The 27330-nt window shown below is 37.3% G+C and overlaps 2 protein-coding genes across 3 annotated transcripts in view; both read left to right on the top strand.

Moving 5' to 3' along the window:
- The first annotated feature begins 3435 nt into the window (after nucleotides 1–3435).
- Nucleotides 3436–19742, top strand: LOC133551412 (vacuolar protein sorting-associated protein 26B-like). The gene is made up of 6 exons (XM_061898084.1): nucleotides 3436–3815; nucleotides 8543–8699; nucleotides 12203–12367; nucleotides 12442–12617; nucleotides 18761–18903; nucleotides 19001–19742. The coding sequence occupies exons 1-6, from the start codon at nucleotides 3593–3595 to the stop codon at nucleotides 19124–19126; spliced, it is 990 nt and encodes a 329-aa protein (XP_061754068.1). The 5' UTR covers nucleotides 3436–3592; the 3' UTR covers nucleotides 19127–19742.
- A 6714-nt stretch (nucleotides 19743–26456) lies between these two features.
- arhgap32b (Rho GTPase activating protein 32b) overlaps nucleotides 26457–27330 on the top strand; it is a 308797-nt gene continuing 307923 nt past the window's right edge. For both annotated transcript variants that reach the window (XM_061898082.1, XM_061898081.1), the window contains exon 1: nucleotides 26457–26689. The gene's annotated coding sequence lies outside the window, so the exon portion shown is untranslated. The remainder of the gene's footprint in view (nucleotides 26690–27330) is intronic.

The raw sequence follows: 27330 nt of genomic DNA, 5'->3' as shown, positions 1-27330 counted from the left end.
GCTGGAGCTAGACCGTGTAGTATTTTATACGTAATTAGTAAAACCTTAAAGTCACATTTTAAGTGCACAGGAAGCCAGTGCAGGTGAGCCAGCACAGGCGTAATATGATCAAACTTTCTTGTTCTTGTCAAAAGTCTAGCAGCCGCATTTTGTACCAACTGTAATCTTTTAATGCTAGACATGGGGAGACCCGAAAATATTACGTTACAGTAATCGAGACGAGACGTAACAAACGCATGGATAATGATCTCGGCGTCTTTAGAGGACAAAATGGAGCGGATTTTAGCGATATTACGGAGATGAAAGAAGGCCGTTTTAGTAACGCTTTTAATGTGTGACTCAAAGGAGAGAGTTGGGTCGAAGATAATACCCAGATATTTTACCGAGTCACCTTGTTTTATTATTTGGTTGTCAAATGTTAAAGTTGTATTATTAAATAGAAGTCGGTGTCTAGCTGGACCGATAATCAGCATTTCCGATTTTTGGGCGTTAAGTTGCAAAAAATTAGCGGACATCCATTGTTTGATTTCATTAAGACACGCTTCCAACTGACTACAGTCCGGCGTGTCGGTCAGCTTTATGGGCATGTAGAGTTGGGTGTCATCAGCATAGCAGTGAAAGCTAATACCGTATTTGCGTATGACGTCACCCAGCGGCAGCATGTAGATGTTGAAGAGTACAGGGCCAAGGACCGAACCCTGGGGAACTCCACACGTTACGTTAACATAGTGCGAGGTCATACTGTTATGGGAGACGCACTGCACCCTGTCAGTAAGATAAGAGTTCAACCAAGACAGGGCTAAGTCTGACATACCAATTCGTGTTTTGATACTCTCTAATAAAATATTATGATCGACGGTATCGAAAGCAGCGCTAAGATCGAGGAGTCATCATCAACTTAAAGTTCCCTCTTTGGGGATTGCAATAGAGATCCATCTGGATTCATGAACTTCATTATAAACATTTTCTTCTCAAAAAAAAAAAATCTTCAACATCAATATTTATGGAACATGTCCACAAAAATCTAGCTGTCAGCACTGAATATAAACATGTTGCATTTCTTTTCACAATTTTTGAACTTACATTCATATTTTGTTGAAATATTATTCAGTAAATATATTTATAAAGGATTTTTGAATTGTTGCTATTTTTAGAATATTTAAAAAATAAATCTCACGTATCCCTTGGCATACCTTCAAGTACCTCCAGGGGTACGCGTACCCCCATTTGCATAGCTGGCCCAAGGCATAAGCAAACTAAGCGCTTGCTTAGGGCCCCGCGGCCACCAGGTGGCCCCCAGAAACAAATAACAAAAAAAATCTTATTTTTTATTTTTTGCAGGTACGAGTCTGACTGATGATTTCTAAATGTTTAAAGATATATTATTGTACAAAAACACAATTTTAGGTCAACAGAGCTTTTCCAAGCTCAAATTAATAAAACACTACTTGAGATCTTCCATGGCTCAAGAAAGACTGAGTGGACTGGCAGTGATTAGTATTAATAACAACGTCGGCCATCAGATTTCTTACAGTGATGTCATAAATGACTTTGCCTCCAGAAAAGCCAGGAAGCACAGGTTTTAAGGAGTGGGTGAAGAACAGACGAACAAAACTGTGATGTGATGGTCAAATGTGTGAATTAAGGTAATTTATTTTGATTTTTTTCCCCCCAAATTTTTGCACATCATTATGTACATTTACATAGTTTTAATATGTAGTAAATTTATATTTGTTTATAAACCGTTATGTTACCTTGTTTCTGGTAACTGTGTTCAATAATATTATTTAAGTATTTGCTTGATATTTGATTTAATTATGCTGTTTTTTGTACAATTGAATTTGTTCCTTTTTATATATATTTAAGTGATTTTATTGTTGCACTTTATTGTTTTTCTTTAAAGTACCAATGATTGTCACACACACACTAGGTGTGGTGAAATGTGTCCTCTGCATTTGACCCATCCCCTTGATAACCCCCTGGGAGGTGAGGGGAGCAGTGAGCAGCAGGGAATCATTTATGGTGATTTGCACTACGAATTATTTTTGCATATTGCTGTTTCAGGTTTTTGTTACCAAAAATAATAAAGTGAATCCGAATCAGCTTTATTGTCCAGTTATGTTTAACACAGTGGTTCTTAAATGGGGGTACGCGTACCCCTGGGGGTACTTGAAGGTATGCGAAGGGGTACGTGAGATTTTTCAAAAATATTCTAAAAATAGCAACAATTTTAAAATCCTTTATAAATATATTTATTGAATAATACTTCAACAAAATATGAATGTAAGTTCATAAAGTGTGAAAAGAAATGCAACAATGCAATATTCAGTGTTGACAGCTAGATTTTTTGTGGACATGTTCCATAAATATTGATGTTAAAGATTTCTTTTTTTGTGAAGAAATGTTTAGAATGAAGTTGATGAATCCAGATGGATCTCTATTACAATCCCCAAAGAGGGCACTTTAAGTTGATGATTACTTCTATGTGTAGAAATCTTTATTTTCAATTGAATCACTTGTTTATTTTTCAACAAGTTTTTACTTATTTTGATATCTTTTTTTCCAAATAGTTCAAGAAAGACCACAACAAATGAGCAATATTTTGCACTGTTATACAATTTAATAAATCAGAAACTCATGACATAGTGCTGTATTATACTTCTTTATCTCTCTTTTTTTTTGCCCTGATTAGGGGGTACTTGAATTAAAAAAATGTTCACAGGGGGTACATCAATGAAAAAAGGTTGATAACCACTGGTTTAACACACATGGAATTTAACTTCAATAGACTGCGCTGTCTTTGTACATGTAAACATTAAATATGAACAATTAACAAAAAATATAAACTAGTAATTAAGACTAATATGTACAAGACTGATGAGACAAGATGACACTTTTATACAAAGCTTTATCACTTGAACTGTTCAACCCCAGGCCACTCTTGTAGCTGAATGTTTTCTACATTTTAAGATTAGGAACCATATGTGGCACTCTGGACATCATTCGTTCATTCATTGGTTTTATTTATGTTCTTAACTGGGCCACCCCCACATCTTTATAAATGACATGTCATTTGTAAAGACATGCCAGGCTAACAAGAGGATAATGTAAACAACACTGCCAGAGCCGCAATGAGTTTATAGTAGGTGTGTGAATGATCAACAATCAATATTATTGGCAGAAATAGAGGGCCCCCAAATCAAATTTTGCTTAGGGCCCCATGGGGGCTTGGGCCGGAACTGCCCATTTGAGAACCACTGCCATAAATAATACAAATCTGGAGCACAGCATCATAGTTTTCACAGATTTGTGGTTGTCAGAGGTAGAAGGCGTTTTTAAGTAAATGTAAGAAGGAACTTGTCAGCTAACTGCAACGTTACTTGCCTTGCGCACACAAAAACAGCAAAATAAATAACACGTGACAAGGACGCATGCGCAGTTGCTGTGTTGAAAGTAGGAACTAGTCAGCTAACTGTGACGTTACTTGCCTTGCACACACAACAAAAAAACTACACTCGCCGTGTTTCTTTTGCCTTTTTTTTTCTTGTTCTTCGCGGCCTTTTTCCCGCCCTTCCTTGAAGAAGCAGCAGCCATGAGCTTTTTTGGATTCGGCCAAAGTGCGGACATCGATGTGGTTCTGAACGATGCAGAAACGAGGAAGAAAGCCGAGCACAAAAGCGAGGACGGCAGGAAGGACAGATATTTCCTCTTCTACGACGGGGAAACGGTGTCGGGGAAGGTCAACGTGACGCTCAAGTATCCGGGAAAGAGGCTGGAACACAACGGCATCAAGATCGAGTTTGTCGGGCAGATAGGTGAGTGTGGCCCGCAGACATGTTGGCAGGCGACATTCGACAGTAGCTAGCTTCACTCGCAGAGTAACCTCACACTTCTAATACTTTACTGCGCTCTTTATTCATCTATGTACTTTAAATGGCAATGTCCACAAAAGTAAACATGTATAAAATCGCCAACTGTACTATTTAATTATGATGTACGTCCTTAACAAGTGTCAGGTCGCGTGACAGATGTGGGTACGAGCTAACGAGTCAGCTGACTCGCACAACAAGCAGCCATTGGCTCATCTTCTCACTGACCTTTGAACCTGCTTGTCATGCCGCGCTATTGCAGGGAGTCTTTATCCATCCATCCATCCATCCATTTCCTACCGCTTATTCCCTTTTGGGGTCGCGGGGGGCGCTGGCGCCTATCTCAGCTACAATAGGGCGGAAGGCGGGATACACCCTGGACAAGTAGCCACCTCATCGCAGGGCCAACACAGATAGTCAGACAACATTCACACTCACATTCCCACACTAGGGCCAATTTAGTGTTGCCAATCAACCTATCCCCAGGTGCCTGTCTTTGGAGGTGGGAGGAAGCCGGAGTACCCGGAGGGAACCCATGCATTCACAGGAAGAACATGCAAACTCCACACAGAAAGATCCCGAGCCTGGGATTATTTTAATTTTTATTATAATATGCAACATTTACATACAATCAAGAAATGATAATAATAGAATAGAGTTTTATTGTCATTATTGCAGTGAACAGGTTCAGAGAACAACGAAATTGGAGCAGATCCCCTAAGGTGCGTATACAATATGGTAGTATAAATAGTAAAAAAAGATAGAAATAAGAGATGAATCTATATATATGTATATACACCCACACACATGCATATATGCATACATATGAATGTATACACACACATACATATAACATTATTGCACATTATAGTCCGAAAAAAAAATCAAAACAAGTACAGAAACTTGCAAAAATATATACCGTATTTCCTTGAATAGCCGCCGGGGCGCTAATTAATTTAAAACCTCTTCTCACTCCTGCGCCTATTCTAGGCATGCGGTAATAGTAAGCAAGCGCTAATAACTTTAAAACCTCTTCTCACCCCTGCGCTCACAAATGGCATGCAGTAAAAAATTGAGTGTGATGTGAGGATACCATCACGAAGAGCACATTTAATAAAAAAAAAAAAAAACTTATTATGGTTATTATTTTCAGCTCTGAAGGCTTGGAATAACCTACAATTGACACATGCATTTCTCTGCTTCTATCGTTGCACGGACTTACACTGAAGGTTGTGATATAAACAAGTTTAACATTCTTACTAATATGTGCCACACTGTGAACCCACACTACACACAAAACAAGAATGACAAACACATTTCTGGAGAACATCGGCTCTGTAACACATTATAAACGCAACATAACAATTACCCAGAATGAAATGCATCCATGACTCCTACTGCTTATATTATACACCCCCGCGCCTCCAACCCCGCCCACCTCAACCGACGCACGGAGGGGGGGTTGGTGCTGTTTGGCGCAGGTTCACAGAGTGTGGCGCATATTAGTAAGAATGTTAAAGTTCTTTATATCACAACCTTTAGTGTAACCGGTGTGGCTGATGAATAAGACCCCTGGTTTGCACAATAGTACAAGCAAAAAAAATCTTTATGCTGTGTAATTTCAGAGTTTTGCGGCTCCTGTTGTCGTTGTGACATGAGTCAAAATGATTCTTTGAGTGTTAAAGGTTGATGACCCTGCTGCCTCCGCCCTTTTGAAAATGACGACAGGGGAAGCGTCACTCGTGACGTCACAAATTTGACCCGGCGGTTAAAGTAAGCATGCGCTAATAACTTTGGGAAGCAAGTTATACCCGGCAGTAGTTCAAGGCAGGCGCATATTACAGGCCCGTTGGCAATTCAAGGAAATACGGTGTATATATATATATGTAGGTCGATTGGCAAAATTAAATTGGCCCGAGTGTGTAAATGTGAGTGTGAATGTTGTCTGTCTGTCTGTGTTGGCCCTGCAACTTGTCCAGGGTGTACCGATTGTAGCTGAAATAGCCACCAGCGCCCCCAAAGGGAATAAGCGGTAGAAAATAAATGGATGAATGTAACAAAATTTAAAGCCATAGGCTCACACAAGTATCCCCTAATCAGAGCAAGGCATTTTTGGTTGAAAAAAAGAGATAAAGAAGTAAAATACAGCACCATGTCATAAGTTTCTGATTTATTAAATTGTATAACAGTGCTAAATATTGCTCATTTGTAGTGGTCTTTCTTAAATTATTTGGGGGAAAACAACTTTTTGAAAAATAAACAAGTGATTCAATTATAAATAAAGGTTTCTACACATACAAGTAATCATTAACTCAAAGTGCCCTCTTTGGAGATTGTAATAAAGATCCACCTGGATTCATGAACTTAATTCCAAACATTTCTTCACAAAAAAAAAACTTTTAACATCAATATTTATAGAACATGTCCACAAAAAAACTATCTGTCAAAACTGAGTATTGCATTGTTGCATTTCTTTTCACAATTTATGAACTCACATTCATATTTTGTTGAAATATTATTCAATAAGATGAAACGACGGAATGGCTTGCCATAGTGATCGACTGCTTTCACAAATAAAAAAATTGGTGGTAAACAGTCTCTGGATGCATGGTAACATCAATGTCCTTCTTGTATATAACCATCAGAGTCTTTACAGGGTAATAACCATGAATGGTTTTGAAAGAAATCTCTTTGATATGGTTCATAAGAAAATACCTGTTAGGAAGAGACCATGTTTTGAGCCAGCAGATGTCATTCACAACATTATTCCAGAGCGCAAGTACATACGAGACAGACACACAATTATTTTGGAATAAGCTGAGGATTTTTCTGTTATTTTTTTCCCGATTAAAACAAAGTTTCCCTACAGGAGTGTCAAGTGGATCATTCACAATTTTTACAGCCAAAAGAGGAAATGAGTAAGCCCTGTACAACATAACAACACCTGATGGAATGACTTCAAATACAATAACAAATTGTTTGTGAGTCACAGGGATAATGAAATGCTTGAGAAATTATTGGTAATTTAAGTTTACCTTCCTTATTGAAAAAAATGTGCCAATATTGGATGGTGTCTCTGAAGTCCATAATATAAACGTAAATAATATTGAACAATTCTAATTGAATATATAATGTAAATAAACAAATATATATTTGTTTTAATTTAGTTTATCAATTTTAATAACTTTATTAACTTCATTATTCTAAATATTTGTTGTTTTTATTACAACAACAATAATTTACTTTAAATTTTCCAAGTTATATTGATTTAGTTATTTTTTTAATTGACTAATTGAATTCAACTTGTTTCTAGTATAACACACAGGGAAGGGTACAGAAACTTGGTTCTATATCTGTAACACAAAATTGTGTTTATTTTTATATTAATCAAGACATATTTCAACACTACTACTATAGTTTAGGGACATAATGATATGAAAATGTCATCACGGTTATTGTACCGTAGTTTTCGGACTATAAGTCGCAGTTTTTTTCATAGTTTGGCTGGGGGTGTGACATATACTCCGGAGCGACTTATGTGTGAAATTATTAACACATTACCGTAAAATATCAAATTATATTATTTATCTCATTCGCGGAAGAGACGAAGAAAATGTCAGCAATCGTCACACACACATCAGCAATCGTCACATACACGTCAACCAATAAGAATTCGGCGGGGGAGGGTCATGGCAGAAGTGCATTGTGGGTCATGGAATGCTAACTGCTATATGCTACTCCCGTAGCTATTAAAAGGGATCATTTTATCGTTGGCGGTAACTTATAAAAACTGAGAAGGGCTGAACAAAAATGGCACCAAAAAGGAAATCATGTACTGTAGATTACAAGCTGGACGTTGTGAAATATGCAGCAGAAAACTACAAAAGGAAGCAGCGCATACCTTTGGAGTTGGCAGAGTTGTTTAGAAGCGACATAGAGGAAGAAGATTTCATGGGATTTATCGATTAGGAGTGACAGATTGTTTGGTAAACGTATAGCATGTTCTATATGTTATAGTTATTTGAATGACTCTTACCATAATATGTTACGTTAACATAGCAGGCACCTTCTCCGTTGGTTACTTATGCGTCATATAACGTACACTCAGCCTGTTGTTCACTATTCTTTATTTGTTTTAATTTGCCTTTAAAATGTCTATTCTTGGTGTTGAATTTTATCAAATAAATTTCCCCCCAAAATGCGACTTATACTCCTCCAGTGTGACGTTTATATGTTTTTTCCCTTCTTTATTAATGCATTTTCGGCAGGTGCAACTCCGGGGCGATTTATAATCCGAAAAATACGGTAACCCAAATTATCGTGGTTATCGTTGTTATATGATTATTTAGCGTTTAAATATTTTTATCCTATTCTGTTTTTAATTTGTATAGGATTTAGGTGTGTTTAATGCTCACTCCCGGTTTATGTGACGTCACGCGGGTTCACTTCCTGTTGTAGACACCTCCTTGTTATATTCCTCTGTGTATATCACAATGGGATTATACAATTTTAGACTAGGGTATGACGTTCGCAATGGGGAAAGACATTGATGTCTTTTGTATCTATTTATGTAAGCTTTTAAGCCAGGGACCCCCAAGTGTGCAAAAACTCTTTGAGACATGACGAGGATGTGTTGCTGCAGCTGTCTGATGTTACTAATGTGTCTCTTCCAGAGCTCTATTATGACAGAGGAAACCACCATGAATTTGTGTCTCTGGTGAAAGACCTTGCCAGGCCTGGGGAACTCACACAGTCGCAGACCTTCGATTTTGAGTTCACACACGTAGAAAAACCATACGAGTCTTACACCGGCCAGAACGTCAAATTACGGTGAGTTTCACTTGTATTAGTTTGTATATTGTGTTGCAATTATTGTCACCCCAGATCTGACTGACTACATTCTTTCATACAGTAAACGTTTGTATGTACTTTGTAAATAAAAAAGAAAACGTACACAAAATGTTTTTTTAAAGGAACGAAGGGGTTTGAAAAAAATGCAATGATTGTTGCTATGGTCCTGTTAAAGCTGTGAGTGAAATCACACACTTTTTCAAACACTGCTTTAGTAAAATAAAATCATCCTAGGACTGGGCGATTATATGACCATGATCGTGATTAATTTCAGTTTGATCACAGCGATCCGCTGTTAGCATATGTTTACTTGATCAAACATGGTGGACATGTCTGTTAGAGTTTACCACAGTAGTAAACAGTAAGGAAGCAACATGCACGGAACCATCCCCCTTCATTGACCTTGAACCTGCATGTGTCTGTGAATGTGTACTGTATGTGCTTGTGTACGTTTGAATGTGTTTGTGTGTGTGTCCCAAAGTCATTGATGTCCAATCAGCGTCGTGCCTCTTCCCTCTTACACAGCTGGATGTGCAGCCCAGAAAAATTAAATAAAGAAATGTGTCTAACACAACGTTGAGAAGGAAAAGCAACTATAGTGACAATGTCAATGCAGCTCACCAGTAATCCTGCCCTGGATGCAGACTCACAGGCACAGAATGTTTTGTGACTGAACTACATTATTGGTCTCGACTTGGAGAATAAACACACTGACTAATTTAATCAGAAAACAACATTATTATACAAAATATTTTTGAATCGGAATTTTGTTTGCGTTTGCTCTGATTCAACTCACTTTGTGCTGATCGAAATGTTCTTCTTTTTTTTCCCCCTCAATGGGTGCTGGCATCACTGACAGTAAGCAGTACTAATATAATATTGAATGGGACAAAATTAAGTAAATACATCTTTGAATAATTAAGGGACAGCGTGGCTCGGGTGGTAGAGCGCCCGTGCAAGGGTTACAGGTTCGATCCAAGCTTCCGCTATCCTAGTCACGTCCGCCTTGTCCTTGGGCAAGACACTTCACCCTATCTCCTGGTAGGGGTGGAACGGTACACAAAAATTTCGGTTTTGTACGTACCTCGGTTTAGAGGTCGCTGTTCGGTTAATTTTCGGTACAGTAAGAAAACAACAAAATATAAACTTTTTGGTTATTTATTCACCAAATTTGTACACAATGGCTTTATCCTTTTAACATTGGGAACACTATAATAATTCTGCCCACGTTAATCAACATTAATCTGCCTCAAATTGTTGCTCAGACAAAACTTTTCTTCTACATATAAAAAGTGCAACTCATCATGCTTAATTTATCACAACATTTGGGAAGCCTGTAGTTGATTTTTAATATGTAAATGTTATATTTTTATCAACATGTGATAGCAGGGACCCTGCAATTCCAAAATGTTCTGTCTGTAAAACACATACACACACACACACACCGCAAAATGAGCTAACATTATGCTAAAAGTTAAATAGCCTTCACCTCAAGCCAGAACTGCAAGCGAGCTGAGCTGCAGTTTGTTTCTAGAAGGTCAACGGGCTCATAGTGATGTTAGTAGTAGATAACTGGGAAGTGTTTATTATCATTTGGGTATAGTCTTCTGCATTATGCACACCTGCTAACCCTACCGCAGAAGCACTGACTCCATGCATTCTGAATACGCACTGCTGATTGGCTGTTACCGCTATGGTTTTAACCAATCAGATGGTTGTGTGGGTGGGACAATAATGGGTGCTGTGTAGGAGACAGAGGCAAAAAGCAGAGCAGCTTGTCAAGACTTTAGCTTAGGCGGCTACTTCATATGTTCGTGTGGAAACTCGTTCGGTACACCTCCGAACCGAACCGGAACCCCCGTACCGAAACGGTTAGGGCTCTGCATGGCAGCTTCCACCAGCAGTGTGTGAATGTGTGTACGAACGGGTGAATGTGGAATTGGTGTCAAAGCACTTTGAGTACCTTGAAGGTAGAAAGAAAAACGCTATACAAGTATAATCCATTTACCAATCCATTTACTTAAATTCGCCATTAACTATAATTGGAATCAAATAAACGTGTTTTTCAAAGTACATCCATCTATCCATTTCCTACCGCTTGTCCCTTTCGGGGTCGCGGTGGGGTGCTGGAGCCTATCCCAGCTGCATTCGGGCATAAGGGGGAGTACACCCTGGACAAGTCACCACCTCATCACAGGGCCAACACAGATACAGTAGACAGGCAACATTCACACTCACATTCACATACTATAACCCATTTAAAAGTTAAAATACCAATGATTGTGATTTAACCGCCAATTCCAACCCTTGATGCTGAGTGCCAAGCAGGGAGGTAATGGGTCCCATTTCAGTCGTCTGTTCATGGGGTTTTAATTTTGAGTGACAACGGCACTGATGTCATACTACATAAATTGTTCCCAATATTTTCAGGATTGACATTAAAGTCCCAAAAATCAACTGGTCGATTGGAATAGATGGGTTGGTGACCCCTGATCATTTGTTAAGTTAAAGTTAAAATACCAATGATTGTCACACACAAACTAGGTGTAATGAAATTTGTCCTGTGGATTTGACCAATCCCATTGTTCACCCCCTGGGAGGTGAGGGGAGCAGTGAGCAGCAGCGGTGGTCACGTCCGGGAACCATTTTTGGTGAATCTTTGACTAATTACTTAAAGTTTTCATTAATTATAATTGGAATTAAATTGATACATATGTTGTAAAATGTAAAGGTACATTTAATTATTTAATTACTTTTTTTTTTTTCAATATTTAATTGTTTAATCCTTGAATTAATTATTAATATTCTTATTTATTTAAGCATTAATGATTCCTATTAGCCCCGCTCACATTGGTGGCTGAATTTGACAGATAAAATAAAATAATTAAACAAATCCATCCATCCATTTCCTACTGTTTGTCGCTTTTGGGGTTGCGGGGGGTGCTGGAGCCTATCAGCTGCATTCGGGCGGAAGGCGGGGTACACAATATACAAAATATAGGATAGGATAGACTTTAATTATCCCACAATGGGGAATGCATTAAGCGCTGACACACAGGTTCCTTAAATAACTAAGTAATGCATTATATCATTAATTTAATTGGGAAATAAACTAATCAGTATTTAAATGATTGAATAATTAATGAAATGATAAATGTACTTTTACATTGATAAATAACTTGTGGTTAGAATCCTATTTTTGTATTAATTTCCAATTTTAATGAGTTAATGGCACATGTAAGTATTTATTTGTTTATTTTCTTTCTTTTGGTTTGACTCTTGTTTGTAAAAATAAAGTCACAGGGTTAAAAGAATAAAGTTTTGATACTTTGGAACATATTCATATCGACAAGCTCATCAAGTCTTGGCTTTTATTATTAAGTTGATGTCGACATCCATGATTGGCTGCATTTGTCCACATAAAATGGCTGATTAGTGTCTGTGTCCTAGTCGTGCTAAATTACTTTTACTTTGGATTCCAGATACTTCCTGAGAGCCACAGTAAACCGCAGATTGAGTGACATCAGCAAAGAGATGGATATTGTGGTTCATACACTCAGCACCTACCCTGACATCAACTCCTCCATCAAAATGGAAGTTGGGATCGAGGATTGTCTACACATCGAGTTTGAGTATAATAAATCCAAGTGAGTTTGTCTTTGATAGTTTGCCTGTAAAAAAAAAAAAGTTTTTTAAGAATAATCTTACCATTTGTTGTCAGGTATCACATAAAAGATGTAATTGTTGGAAAGATTTACTTTTTGCTGGTGAGGATAAAAATCAAACACATGGAGATTGACATCATCAAGCGGGAAACAACTGGCACTGGGCCCAACGTCTACCACGAGAACGACACCATAGCCAAGTATGAAATCATGGACGGCGCACCTGTCAGAGGTATTTGAAAGTACTTCACTGCATTCCCTAATAACAATAAGCTCATTCAGGATTTTTAGACAAGTTTGCATTGCCCAAAAATTCTTTTTTTTTTCAGAAAGTTTACATTTTGCAGTTTACCTTGGATTGAAAGATTTTTTACTATGTATTTTGACATTTATCACCCGATTTAAACACTTCCAATGTAAACTCGTTTAGGACATTCAGCAATCTCTCTACTAAGTGCTATATTGTTATGTGCTAGTATGTGAACTGTCAGCATTTTTACTGACTCGTTGTCAAATTTCATGTAGTCACATGGCCTGATGTAAAATCACTACTGAACAGTTGTAGTACTTTTGGCACAAGTGCTATTCTGTTAGGTGACAACATGCTAGCTTTTAGCATTTTAGATCATTTAAACCAACATTGCATGATGTAATGTAACATCTTTACAGAACTATTGCACTTTGCACTAAGTTTTAGGCGTGTAAACTTCCGTTTGAACAACAGTTCAATTCCAATCATAATTTAAGGTTTAACGATATGATTTTGGGAAAATATTAATTTATTGAGAACGATAAGATTCGAATTGATTCAGTGGGTTGAAATCTACTCAGTAACCTTTTTAGCAAAAAAAAATTCAACCAGTGTGAAATAAATCCTTTTTACTGGACCTCGCAGGTGAATTAATGTATTATGGACATTAGTAAATAACAATGAATGACCAATGCATTCACATTATATTTACGAAAAGTGCAACCAACACTTTAAGTTGAATTAACAAGAAAAAAAGTCTCTGCTCACATTTTCAATATTCAAGACATTTTCAATAAAAGTACAGTAATCAACATTTAAACAGTACCTGCTACATTTGCTGGGGCTATTTTTCAACATAAAATAATTAAGGCTGTCAACGTTAACACATGCGATTGATTTAAAAGAACGATCGCGTTGTCATAGATAAATTAAGATTAATCAAAACCAGGTTAAGGCTTAAACTGTGATTATGATGAAAGACTGCCAATTTCACTTGAAAACAGAACTTTAGATAAAACTGACGTAACTTGTGACAAATTTTATCACCGTCGCACATCAAGTTTAAAATATCCTCTTAAAGCAAAACATGTACTGGAGGATAGCGCCGCTACCAGGAATGCGACATTGACAACAAGCAGAGGACGACAAACAACGGTGGGAGAGTTTACCAGCGTCAATGTTGTCAAAAATACTACTGATAAGTTAAACAATGCCTTTGCAAAATAGACAGCCACCAAATGTAAGCCACTTAACATCGGTGACGATCAAAAGGCCATTCATCTACAGCTGATCTGTCGTACAAAACCTTGGAGAGGCACATTACAGGAAGGATAAAGAAAGTGTATTACACAAACAAGAGCACCAAGTTGCAACCGTTGGCTGAATGTGAATTTAGTTTGCTTACTGGAGAACATTGGACATCTGTAATTAATCACCACGAGCTGGGTCTGCATTGTATATATATATAAAAAAAAAGAGATCGTCATTGTCATCTGAAAAGGTAACTACGCTTGTTTGTTTTAAACAACTGATTTAAACTAAAGACTAAATGCAGATTTAAATGGTGCGTTGTTACATTTTTATTTGTGTGTTCATGCCAATATCTCTTAATATACATTTGTGTTTTGTTTGCCATATTATTGCAAATACTTTAACGTGCACTTAATTCTTACTATACTTACTGTCACCAAGTTATGAGCAGTTCAGTAAGACATTTTTAAAAACATTCCTGTATGAACTCTGACTATAAATGGCATTTGTATCCAAAGATTGTTGTGTTTTCTTAAGCAAACTTTATTTATGCAAGCAAATCATAACCTGTAATTTATCATGATTGTTCACAATTCAAGAGTGTGATTAATCTGATTAAAAAAATAATCACTTGACAGCTCTAAAAATAATACAATATTATTACCAAAAATCAGGTGCAACCAACATCTATTCAGGTTTAATTAACAGTAGGTTTACATTAAAAATTATTTTCAGGTTGTCTAAGCAGTGGTTTGACCTGCTACTACTTTAATTTTAATAAACAGCTACGGTGGCCGAGAACAGTTCCAACAAACGCCACAACACAACAACCTCCAGCCGGACCTTGATTGCAAAAGTCACAACAAACACAAACGCCCAAATGCGACAACACAAAGTCACAAAACAACAACTTTAACTCAAAATACAACAACATAACCTCTGGGAACTTGCTTTTTTTAGCCGTACCAGAATATTATGAAGCGTACATAGCAGTTGGCTTCACTGTAACCACGGTGGAAGCCAAAGAAAGACCGGTGTATTGTTTCTATTAACGTTAATACACTGACCGTGTTACGCAGAGGTATATTTATAACAATTTTATTGACAAATTATACTATTTATAGTCACGATGGAGAGTGTGGGGGCGCAAAAGATTTAATTTTTCTTAGGGAGGTCGCAACAGAAAATATTGAGAAGCACTGGTTTAAAGTAAACCTACATGGTAATGTAATGTAATGTCATCATGCAGAATGTAATGCAAAATTATACAAAACTGGTGTTGTACTTTTAGCATGTTGTGCGATCCTGTTAAGTGGCTGCATGCTAAATGTTAGTATTTTGCCGTTTCCATCATTTGAAATGGTTTAAACGTACTAAGCAATGGCATCATGTTAGCACACTATAGAACTGCCAAATACCTTTCGGTACTTAATGATATCTTGCTGCTGTAGGCGGTAGCATGCTAAATGATAGTATTCAGTCATTTTCATAATTTTAAATGGTTTAAACGTACATGGCATGATGTAATGTAAAGTCACTAGACTTGATGTGCCATTTTGGTGCTAAATGCTATCCTGCGAGATGGTAGCATGCTAGCTGTTAGCATTTTGCCATTTTCATAATTTTAAATGGTTTAAACTTACATGGCATTATATAATGTAAATTAAATACAGAAATGGACATCATTGGACATGTTTTAAACCTACATGTCATGATGTAATGTTAAATCAATGCAGTACAGAACTGTTGAAGCACTTTTGGCAGTAAGTGCTATCCTGCTAAGTGATAGCATGCTTACTGTTTGCATTTTAGCCATTTTCATCATTTGAAATGCTTTAAACAAGGGCTATTCAACTACATAATGAAGACGGACATTAAAATGGGGATGCTTCGTCAGAAAGTCCCTCAGCAGGTTATATTTCTTTTGAGACTGCGTTTAATTGAAAAGTAAGCACATCAGTTTTTACACTGCACTGTCAATAAATTCATTATTCTGCCCTTGCTCTTCGTTTTCAGCGTGTGTAGCTAGTTAACAGTATGAATAAAAAGAAGCTCCTGTTTTTGAGATTGATGTTCCTCCTTTTGAATTTTTGTTTTTCTTTAGTTTTACAAACCCCGTTTCCAAATGAGTCGGGAAATTGTGTTAGATTTAAATATAAACAGAATACAATGATTTGCAAATCATTTTCAACCCATATTCAGTTAAATATGCTACAAGGACAAGATATTTGATGTTCATACTGAAAACATTTTTTTTTTTGCAAATAATCATTAACTTAAGAATTTGATGCCAGCAACACATGACAAAGAAGTTGGAAGTTAGAAATTACACAACATTCACACACCAAACATCTTATGTGACTTATCACTATTAATGTTGTCGCAAGGGATGATGTTTGATTAGAAATTATCGAGTTCGAACCCAATATTGAATCCTCTTATCGAACCGATTCCTTATTGATTCTCTTATCAAATCCAGATAGGCTGTTGTATATGGAAAAAAACACAATATTTGGTTTAACAAAAGCTCACTTTTATTTTATAAGAAAAATAAATAAATAAATATTGACTATTGTTACCCCCTAAGAAAAATAAAATAAAATAAATACACAATGCTGCTGCTTGTCTAGAACAATGTGTCCGTCGGTTAAAAAGTCCGCCAGAAAACGACTCATGCACTTGCTTGGGGTAGAACATTCATACGATTTTTGCAAATTATTTTGATTTTTTTTCCAGGGTTGAATGAGTAGTCTTATCCTAGTCACTCCCCTGCTGCTTTATTGTGACACATACAGTTGTGGTCAAAAGTTTACATACACTTGTAATAATAATAATGTCATAACTGTCTTGAGTTTCGAATAATTTCTACAACTCTTTTTTTCTTTTTGGATAGAGTGATTGGAGCGCATGCTTGTTGGTCACAAAAAACATTCATGAAGTTTGTTTTTTTTATAAATTTATTATGCTTCTCCTGAAAATGTGACCAAATCTGCTGGGTCAAAAGTATACATACAGCAATGTTAATATTTGGTTACATGTCCCTTGGCAAGTTTCACTGCAATAAGGTGCTTTTGGTTGCCATCCACAAGCTTCTGGTTAAAATTTTGACCACTCCTCTTGACATAATTTGGTGCAATTCAGCTAAATTTGTTGGTTTTATGACATGGACTTGTTTCTTTAGCATTGTCTACATGTTTAAGTCAGGACTTTGGGAAGGCCATTCTAAAACCAAATTTTCTTGAATGATTTAGCCATTCCTTTACTGATTTTGACATGTGTTTAGGGTCATTGTCCTGTTGGAACCCCCAACTACGCCCAAGACCCAACTTCTGGGCTGATGATTTTAGGTTGTCCTGAAGAATTTGGAGAGTAATCTTCCTTTTTCATTTTCCTATTTACTTTATGTAAAGCACCAGTTCCATTTGCAGCAAAACCGGCCCAGAGCATAATACTACCACCCCACCACCATGTTTGACGGTAGGTATGGTGTTCCTGGGATTAAAGGCCTCACCTTTTCTCCTCCAAAATATTGCTGGGTATTGTGGCCGAACAGATCAATTGTGTTTCATCCGACCACAGAACTTTCCTCCAGAAGGTCTTATCTTTGTCCACGTGATGTCAGATGAAACCAAAATTGAGCTGTTTGGCCACAATACCCAATAATATGTTTGGAGGAAAAAAGGTGAGGCCTTTAATCCCAGGAGCACTATCCCTACCATCAAGCATGGTGGTGGTAGTATTATGCTCTGGCCCTATTTTGCTGCCAATGGAACTGGTGCTTTACAGAGAGTAAATGGGACAATGAAAAAGGAGGATTACCTCCAAATTCGTCAGGACAACCTAAAATCATCAGCCCGGAGGTTGGGTCTTGGGCGCAGTTGGGTGTCCCAACAGGACAATGACCGCAAACACACGTCAAAAGTGGTAAAGGGATGGCTAAATCAGGCTTGGATTAAGGTTTTAGAATGGCCTTCCCAAATTAATGACTTAAACGTGTGGACAATGCTGAAGAAACAAGTCCAATGTCAGAAAACCACCAGATTTAGCTGAATTGCACCAATTGTGTCAAGAGGAGTGGTCAAACATTCAACCAGAAACTTGTGGATGGCTACCAAAAGTGCCTTATTGCAGTGAGACTTGCCAAGGGACATGTAGCCAAATATTAACATTGCTGTATGTATACTTTTGACCCAGCAGATTTGGTCACATTGTAGTAGACCCATAATAAATTCATAAAAGAACCAAACTTCATTAACGTTTTTTGTGACCAACAAGTATGTGCTCCAATCACTCTATGACAAAAAAAAGAGTTGTAAAAATGATTAGAAACTCAAGACAGCCATTGCATTTTGTTCTTTACAAGTGTAAATATTGTAAACTTTTGACCACGACTGTATGGCTTGCTGTTGCCTCCTGCAGGATGATGGGAGTACTGCATACATGATCAACCCTAGTTTTTATGGTTTTATCAAGCCTATTTGGGTGATGTCTGGTGGGCCAAATGAAAAGCTTTGGCAGTTCAGTAGGTCTCCTTTAAACATTCATAGCATGATGCAAGCACACTATAGAACTGTCATAGCACTGCACTGTCGGTACTTAATGGTATGTTGCTCGGTGGTAGTGTTTTCATCATTTGAAATAGTTTAAACCTACATAGCACAACGTGAGCACACTACAAAACTGCTAAAGCACTGTTAGCATTTTATCCATCCTATTAACCACCACTTGTTTACATGCTTCCTATTACCACTTTAATCAACTGATTCAAACCATTCTAACGGCCAGATGGTTTGCTCATACAGGTCATATTGTCTATTCCATTTCACGTTCTAAAAATTCCCACTGTTTCCATACTTCTTTATTTTCTTGTGCAGGAGAGTCCATCCCCATCAGGCTGTTCCTAGCAGGCTACGAGATGACGCCGACCATGAGGGACATTAACAAGAAGTTCTCAGTGCGCTACTACCTCAACTTGGTCCTCATTGACGAGGAGGAAAGACGATACTTCAAACAGCAGGTATGCAGTATGAAGGATCTTTTCAGGTTCTTGTGGATAAAAGACAGTCATCACAGAAACCAGGATTGTAGACCTCAAGCACTTCCTGTTGTTGCAGGAGATCACGTTGTGGAGGAAAGGTGACGTCGCCAGGAAGAGTATGTCTCATCAAGCAGCCATCGCCTCCCAGCGCTTCGAGGGCTCCTCCAAACCAGACAACCGCGGCGATGAAGGAGAAAGCTAAATCCAAAAGTTATGAATATGCATATCATTTCTATGTGTGGAGAGAAAACGTGCGGCACTTCTTTGCAGTGCATGTGTGTGTGTGCGTGCGTCACCTAATAGCGAGGTCTGTGCTCAGAATTATAGAATTTTATTTCAAGAGAAAATGAAAGGAGTGATTGTGCTTAAGATGCTTGAAGTATTTTCATACATTCCACCAGAATTGACATATTTAGAGTATTTATTTTTAAGGCGGTCAGAAGTGTTCAGTGCATTATTCAACCAGCGAGATCACGCCTGCTTCTACAACACATGAACACAAAATAACCAGTGGAGACAAAAGGAATTGAGGATTATTCTTTGGAACACATTTAAAAAGTCATTCATAGAGAGTAGAATATATAAAGTGGAACTTTCTGTGATTCTGGTTGATTTCTAAATTCTAAATAATGTTAGGTGTACGGGTGTCCTGATCCAATATCGATAATGGTCCAATATCAGCAAAGACATCAATATTGGCTTGCATCAAAACAGTCCGATACAAGCAGTCCTGCAGTGTGTTTATAAGTGCAAAGCTGCACAGACTGTTGACTTCTATATGTCCTCCAATAAACACACAAGGTTGGTCTTTTCTTTTATTTTAGTCAAGTCATTTATAAAAGGTAAGCATTGTAAGCTGTAGGCTACTAAGAGCGAGCAGCTACACAACAGCTAAGCACACAATAGTACACAGGCTACACATACATAATGTGTCCATATCGGAACAATATTGTGGTGTAATACAGCACATTTTTCAATATAAACTGGTATCAAATAAATGTAGCTGCATATTAGTTAAGTCTCCAAGGCAATTGCGAGTTGGAAAGTATATTGTAACAAATGTGTACGCATCATTCGACTTTCTGTGTCGAGCTTATTGTGGCCACAATTACCACTTCACTAAAACTTAAAAACAGCATAAGTCTGTTCTAGAAGGCTAATAATAAATAGGTTTGTGTTTTTTAATCCCTCCCTTTGTTCTGTTTGACTAATTACATTCCACACCACAAAATAATTAAAGGAGATATACTGATATCGTAATAGCCAATATTGAATGTCTGTGTCAGAAGTGAAAGAGTTGTATCGGGACACCCGTGCAGTTAGGTGATTGAATTTTGCCTCAAAATGTCCATTACAAAACCTTCATAGCATCGTACTGTAGGGCTGGGTGATACTGTAAATGTATGACATACGGCGGATATATTTGGATGTTATGATAACTTCGATGGTTTACAAAACCTTAAAAAAGTGACTCAAACAAAAACCGAGGCCTCACTTCACGGTATGATACGGATAACCAATACTTGGCGTAGTGGGTAGAGCGGCCGTGCCAGAAACCTGAGGGTTGCAGGTTCGCTTCCCACCTATGGACATCAAAGTCGCTGCCGTTGTGTCCTTGGGCAGGACACTTCACCCTTTGCCCCCGGTGCCGCTCACACCGGTGAATGAATGATGAATGAATAATTGGTGGTGGTCGGAGGGGCCGTAGGCGCAAACTGGCAGCCACGCTTCCGTCAGTCTACCCCAGGGCAGCTGTGGCTACTGATGTAGCTTACCACCACCAGGTGTGAATGAATGAAGGGTTCCCACTTCTCTGTGAGCGCTTTGAGTATATAACAATAGAAAAGCGCGATATAAATCTAATCCATTATTATTATTATTATTATTATTAAAGACAGTAACAAAACGAATATATTAAAATACTCACGATAAAACAAGGGCGTCCAAAATTGTAAGAAGGCCACTTGGATACATGTGCATTAAAAATGTTTAAATCAATCCAATACATGTCAACATGTGCTAGATCACAACATCCAATTTCTAGCTTTGGTGACAAAACCAAAGCGTAATTATCTATCTATCAATCTGTCTGTCTGTCTCTGTACACACACACACATATATATATATATATGTATATATATATATATATATATATATATATATATATATGTATGTATATATATATATACATATATATGTATATATATATACATATATATGTATATATATATATATACATATATATATGTATATATATATACATATATATGTATATATACATATATATCTACATATATATGTATATATATATATGTATATATATATATATACATATATATATATATATTTATGTGTGTGTATATGTATGTACATATGAACACACATACATACACGCACGCACACCCATCCATCTATTTTCCTACCGCTTGTCCCTTTTGGGGTCGCTGGAGCCTATCTCAGCTGCATTCGGGCAGAAAGCGGGGTACACCCTGGACAAGTCGCAACCTCATCGCAGGGCCAACACAGATAGACAACATTCACACTCACACACTTGGGCTAATTTGGTGTTGCCAACACATATATACATATATGTGTGTAAACATACATATGTATATATACATGTGTGTGTGTGTGTATATATATATATACACGTGTATATACGTGTGTGTGTATATATATACACGTGAATATATACGTATATATGTACACACATACATATACGTGTGTGTGTGTGTATATATATATGTTTGCATGAGTGTGTGTATATATATGAATGTATATAAATATATGGATGTAAATATAAGTGTATATATACATATATATATGTATACACAAATGTATATTAACAAATATGTAAATGTGTGTGTGTATATACTGTATATGTGTGTCTGTATATATCTGTATATGTATGTGTATAAATGTATATAAATACATGTATGAATATATACACACGTGTGTATATATATATATATATATATATATATATACATACATATGTCTGCGATGAGGTGGCGACTTGTCCAGGGTGTACCCCGCCTTCCGCCCGATTGTAGCTGAGATAGGTGCCAGCGCCCCCCGTGACCCCAAAAGGAAATAAGCGGTAGAAAATGGATGGATGGATATACATATGTATGTATACATATAAATGTGTGTATATATGTATATATATATGAATATATGTATGTATATATACGTATATGTTTATATGTATTAATATATATATATATACACACATATGCATATATATATATACATATCTGTATATATGTACAGTATGTATACACACACACACATATATATATATATATATAAAATGAATTATTTTCAGAATATGTTGATACGGGCCTCACTTTGAACACCCTTGCTGTAAATGAACAATGTACAGTCAATGCTGCCCTGCCTTTTTTGTGTTGTTTTGATGTGATGACGTGTTACTGTCGTGTCTTATAATGGCCGACGCAGATCATTTTGTATTCTGGTGTACTTTGAATAAAAAGGGGAGTAACAAAAAACACCTCCGTGTTGATTACATGACAATACTTGTATTGTTGTTTGACATGTTGAAAACATTTAAGGTATATAAATTATGCAACAAAAGTTGAATTCACTTCATAATTAAAACATGTATTAACTAATAGTATATAAAAATATGTAGTGAAAACTTACAAATGTAAATTAAAAATAAAGTATATTATCATTAAGAAATGTAAAAGGTTTAAATATTTATTTTGTACATTAAATTGGAATTAGTACATATTTTTGGTATGGTATAATTACCTTGATATTGTACCCTCTGAAATGGTTTACTGTTTCAATTTCCATTAATTGATTTAGGTGTACCCCGTCTTAAACAAGTTGAAAAACTTATTTGGGTGCTACCATTTAGTGGTCAATTGTACGGAATATGTACTGAACTGTGCAATCTACTAACAAAAGTTTCAATCAGCTATGTTTTATGCTGTGGAAATTGTTTCCATTTCCATTGTGTTTGTTGCTGTCACCACTGGAGGGCAGTCTTGTGTCAGCTTTCATACGAGCCTCCAACTAATTTAGCAACCACACTATGAGAGGCACTAGAATAAATAACATGATTAATACACGTCATTTCCATAAGTGTGCTTGGTTCGTGGCAGCACGTATTGTAAAAGTAAAATATGTCCCAAATGGATTAATGTCGGTGCCTGCGTACTGGACACAAGTTCACAACACTACAACAACTTTAGCCACATCTGTTTAGAACAGGGGTCAGCAACCCGCGGCTCCAGAGCCGCATGCGGCTCTTTGATCGCTCTGATGTGGCTCAGCCGCATACTTGCCGACCCTCACGATTTTTCCAGAAGGTTTTCGGATTTCAGGTGCCTCTCCCAGGGAAAACTTTTTACGATTTTCACCCGGACGACAACATTGATGGCGTGCCAAAATTTGCGCTCTCTGAAACATGTAATCTCTGAAACATGTCATCGCGCCTGCCTTTACACATAGCCATCTAGGTGCTGGCCAGTCACATGCGGCCTCTGTTATTACTCGAAAGTGACTTCAAGGCATACTTGTTCAACAGCCATACAGGGTTGTGATATAAACAACTTAAACACTGTTACTAATATGCGCCACACTGTGAACCCACACCTAACAAGATTGAGAAACACATTTCGGGAGAACATCCGCACCATAACACAACATAAACACAACTGAACAAATACCCAGAATCCCATCCATCCCCTAACTCTTCCAGGCTACATTATACACCCCCGCTACCACCAAACCCCGGCCCCCAACCCCGCCCACCTCAACCGACGCATGGGGGGTAGCGGTGTATGCAGTATAATTTGATATTACATTTCAAAAGTGTTTTGTGGCTCCCATAGTTTTCTTTATTTTGTGAAACGGGTCAAAATGGCTCTTTGAGTGGTAAAGGTTGCTGACCCCTGGTTTAGAAAAATAGCGGTTTTAAAATGGTCACATTCGGTAAATACTTTCTTAATTAACGTTTATTTTCCGACGTAAGTGCGTCAACAAGTGGGTCAACATTGGTGTGTTATTTAAAATTGAATGACGAAAATTGAATGACGTTTAGTTCAAGTCCAAAACTGAAATCACTGAATTGTCGGCCTCTTGCAGTCCGACAGTGAAAGATAAGAGCACAATCGTATTCTTTAAAGAATAAGGCATGGGGATTTTATCTAACTACTACTTGAATACTTGAATAAGTTACAAACTTTACAAAATACAATTCTCCCGTCCAAAAGCAGAACCTAGTAACTCTCTTCTAGAGATACCCTTGAGATACTAGGTTTTTCTGTTGTATCCACGCGGTTATGTGGTAGTTGCTAGGTCCTGCCATGCGCGTAACAGCTTACTTACGGAACAAATTACAATATCGCATACACTAATGTAAAGCATATCACCTAGGAACTCCAAAATTATTATCAGCTCAGTTTTGACCAAAATTGAGTTACTGGGTTTTGCCTTTGGACGGGAGAATTGTCTTCTCTTACTTGTGGTGTTTCTTTCAAAGGGAATCTAAAGGCCTACTGAAATGAGATTTTCATATTCAAACGGGGATAGCAGGTCCATTCTATGTGTCATACTTGATCATTTTGCGATATTGCCATATTTTTGCTGAAAGGATTTAGTAGAGAACATCCACGATAAAGTTCGCAACTGGAGAAAAGCCCCGTCTCTACCGCAGATGATGACGTCACATGTTGAAGGCTCCTCATATATTCACATTGATTTTAATGGGAGCCTCCAACAAAAACAGCTATTCCGACCGAGAAAACAACAATTTCCCCATTAATTTGAGCGAGGATGAAAGATTCGTGTTTGAGGATATTGATAGCGACGGACTAGAAAAAAAAAAAAAAAACGCGATTGCAATCGCGTTCCATTGAGACGGATTCTCATGTTTTTAGAGACATTTACTAGGATAATTCTGAGAAATCCCTTATCTTTCTATTGTGTTGCTAGTGTTTTAGTGAGTTTAATATTACCTGATATTCGGAAGTGTACGTCCACGGCCGAGTGTTGACGTGCAGTGTCTCAGGGAAGTCGACCGCAGCTGTACGGGAGGCACAAGTGGCGACTTTTTAACCATAATTTTTCCACCGAAACCTGCTGGTTGACATGTAGTCGGGATCCATGTCCGCTCTGATCCATAGAAAAGTTTAACCTCCGTGAATTTTAAACAAGGAATCACCGTGTGTTTGTGTGGCTAAAGGCTAAAGCTTCCCAACTCCGTGTTTCTACTTTGACTTCTCCAATATTAATTGAACAAATCGCAAAAGATTCAGCAACACGGATCTCCAAAATACTGTGTAATTATGCCGTTAAAGCAGACGACTTTTAGCTGTGTGTGTGTGCAGCGCTCATATTCATAACAGCCCATGACGTCACGCGTACACGTCATCATTACGCAACGTTTTCAAAAAAAAGTCCCAGGAAATTTAAAATTGCAATTTAGTAAACTAAAAAGGCCGTATTGGCATGTGTTGCAATGTTAATATTTCATCATTGATATATAAACTATCAGACTGCGTGGTGGGTAGTAGTGGGTTTCAGTAGGCCTTTAAAGATTCCGATTGGTGTAGTGCAACAGTGAAAGCTCCGCTGCGATACGGCGAACTATACCGATATGTATATATATATATATATATATGTATATATGTATATATATATATATATATATATATATATATATATATATATACATATCGGCTAACTATACCAATATGTATATATATATGTATATGTATACATATATATATATACAATATACCAATATGTATATATATATATATATATATATATATATATATATATATACATATATATATATACATACATATCGGTATAGTTAGCCGTATCGCAGCGGAGCTCTCGCTGTTGCACTACACCAATCGGAATCTTATATATATATATATATATATATATATATATATATATATATATATATATATATATATATATATATATATATATATATATATATATACATATGCATATATATAAGTATATATATATATTTTTTTTTTCTTTTACTTATGTAAATATTTCTGAATACGTTTATTTTCATGCATTTACTTTGATGACCATGATTATGATCAGAATGAAGTAAATATTTTAGGCAAAAACCGGGACGACGTAACAATATTAGTAAAATAATACAATTTTTCCCCTTTATAGCATCCATCCATCCATCCATATTTTACCGCTTTTCCTTTTTTGGGGTCGCGGGGGGTGCTGGGGAATATATCATTGTTAAACCAAAACAAAGTCAACTGTGGAAAATGAGTAAAGAAATCTAAAAACGACTTGTTGCTTTTATTTTTGGCCCTCTAAGATCTCCTGTGTCCAATAATCTATGAATTGGGGTTGTAAACGACAAAACAATATATAAATGTGATCAACACAACAAAAAAACACATATATAAAAAACAATAAAATAACAACTGAAAACCTTGAACGCATCACGCAAGTATCCTGATACTGATCCGGTGTCGACAGGGTTGTCTTTTGAGTCGATCTCCCCCCACTTTTCCGGTGGCGTTGCATTCACTTGCACAAGGAATGCTCCGGCGGACACGTTTTTACCTTTAAACACGTCCTCCTCAAGAACACCCTGTTGTAATTCCACGTAAAGATGGACGGACAAACGTTGGCGCCGGCGTCACGCTCGAAGACAATGTGATTCTGGAGCAGGAGAACACTTTAAAAAAATCCGTATTAGTATTTGCTACGCAAGCGAAGGGACTGCAGTCTGCCGCCGGTGAGTCTTTTTGTTTCCACCTCTCAGTGTTGGCGCCGTTTCTTTCAAATTCGGCGATAAAGTGATTGGGATACAATTTGATTCAAACGTTGCGGCGAATAAACCGCAGACATGCAGAGGGGATTGATGGCAAGTGAAGCAGAAGACGAGAGAAAGCTAAACTCGCCACCAGAATCCATTCATATTTTCATACATTTTACTTATCTGCTCCCAGCTACTAACATGTACGTTTATACATGTATGTTGATGATGGTGACGGTGTGAGAAATACGTCAGAGAGATACATGGAGAGAACGACCTCTTTTGTCCACAAAAAATATAAATATATTTGTCATTTTTCCTGGGGATAGGTTGATTGGCAACACTAAAATTGGCCCTAGTGTGTGAATGTGAGTGTGAATGTTGTCTGTCTATCTGTGTTGGCCCTGCGATGAGGTGGCGACTTGTCCAGGGTGTACCCCGCCTTCCGCCCGATTGTAGCTGAGATAGGCGCCAGCGCCCCCCGCGACCCCGAACGGGAATAAGCGGCAGAAAATGGATGGATGGATGGATTTTTCATTAATATGGTGTCTGGTAGGTCAGCTGATACATGCAGTGGGCATCATAAGATACATGCTACGTTTATTTTAACAGAGAGAGGG

The sequence above is a fragment of the Nerophis ophidion genome, linkage group LG04 (assembly GCF_033978795.1).
Source record: "Nerophis ophidion isolate RoL-2023_Sa linkage group LG04, RoL_Noph_v1.0, whole genome shotgun sequence".
Lineage (NCBI taxonomy): Eukaryota > Metazoa > Chordata > Actinopteri > Syngnathiformes > Syngnathidae > Nerophis > Nerophis ophidion.
The sequence above is the reverse complement of the archived record's forward strand: the minus strand, read 5'-3'. Positions and strand labels throughout refer to the sequence as shown.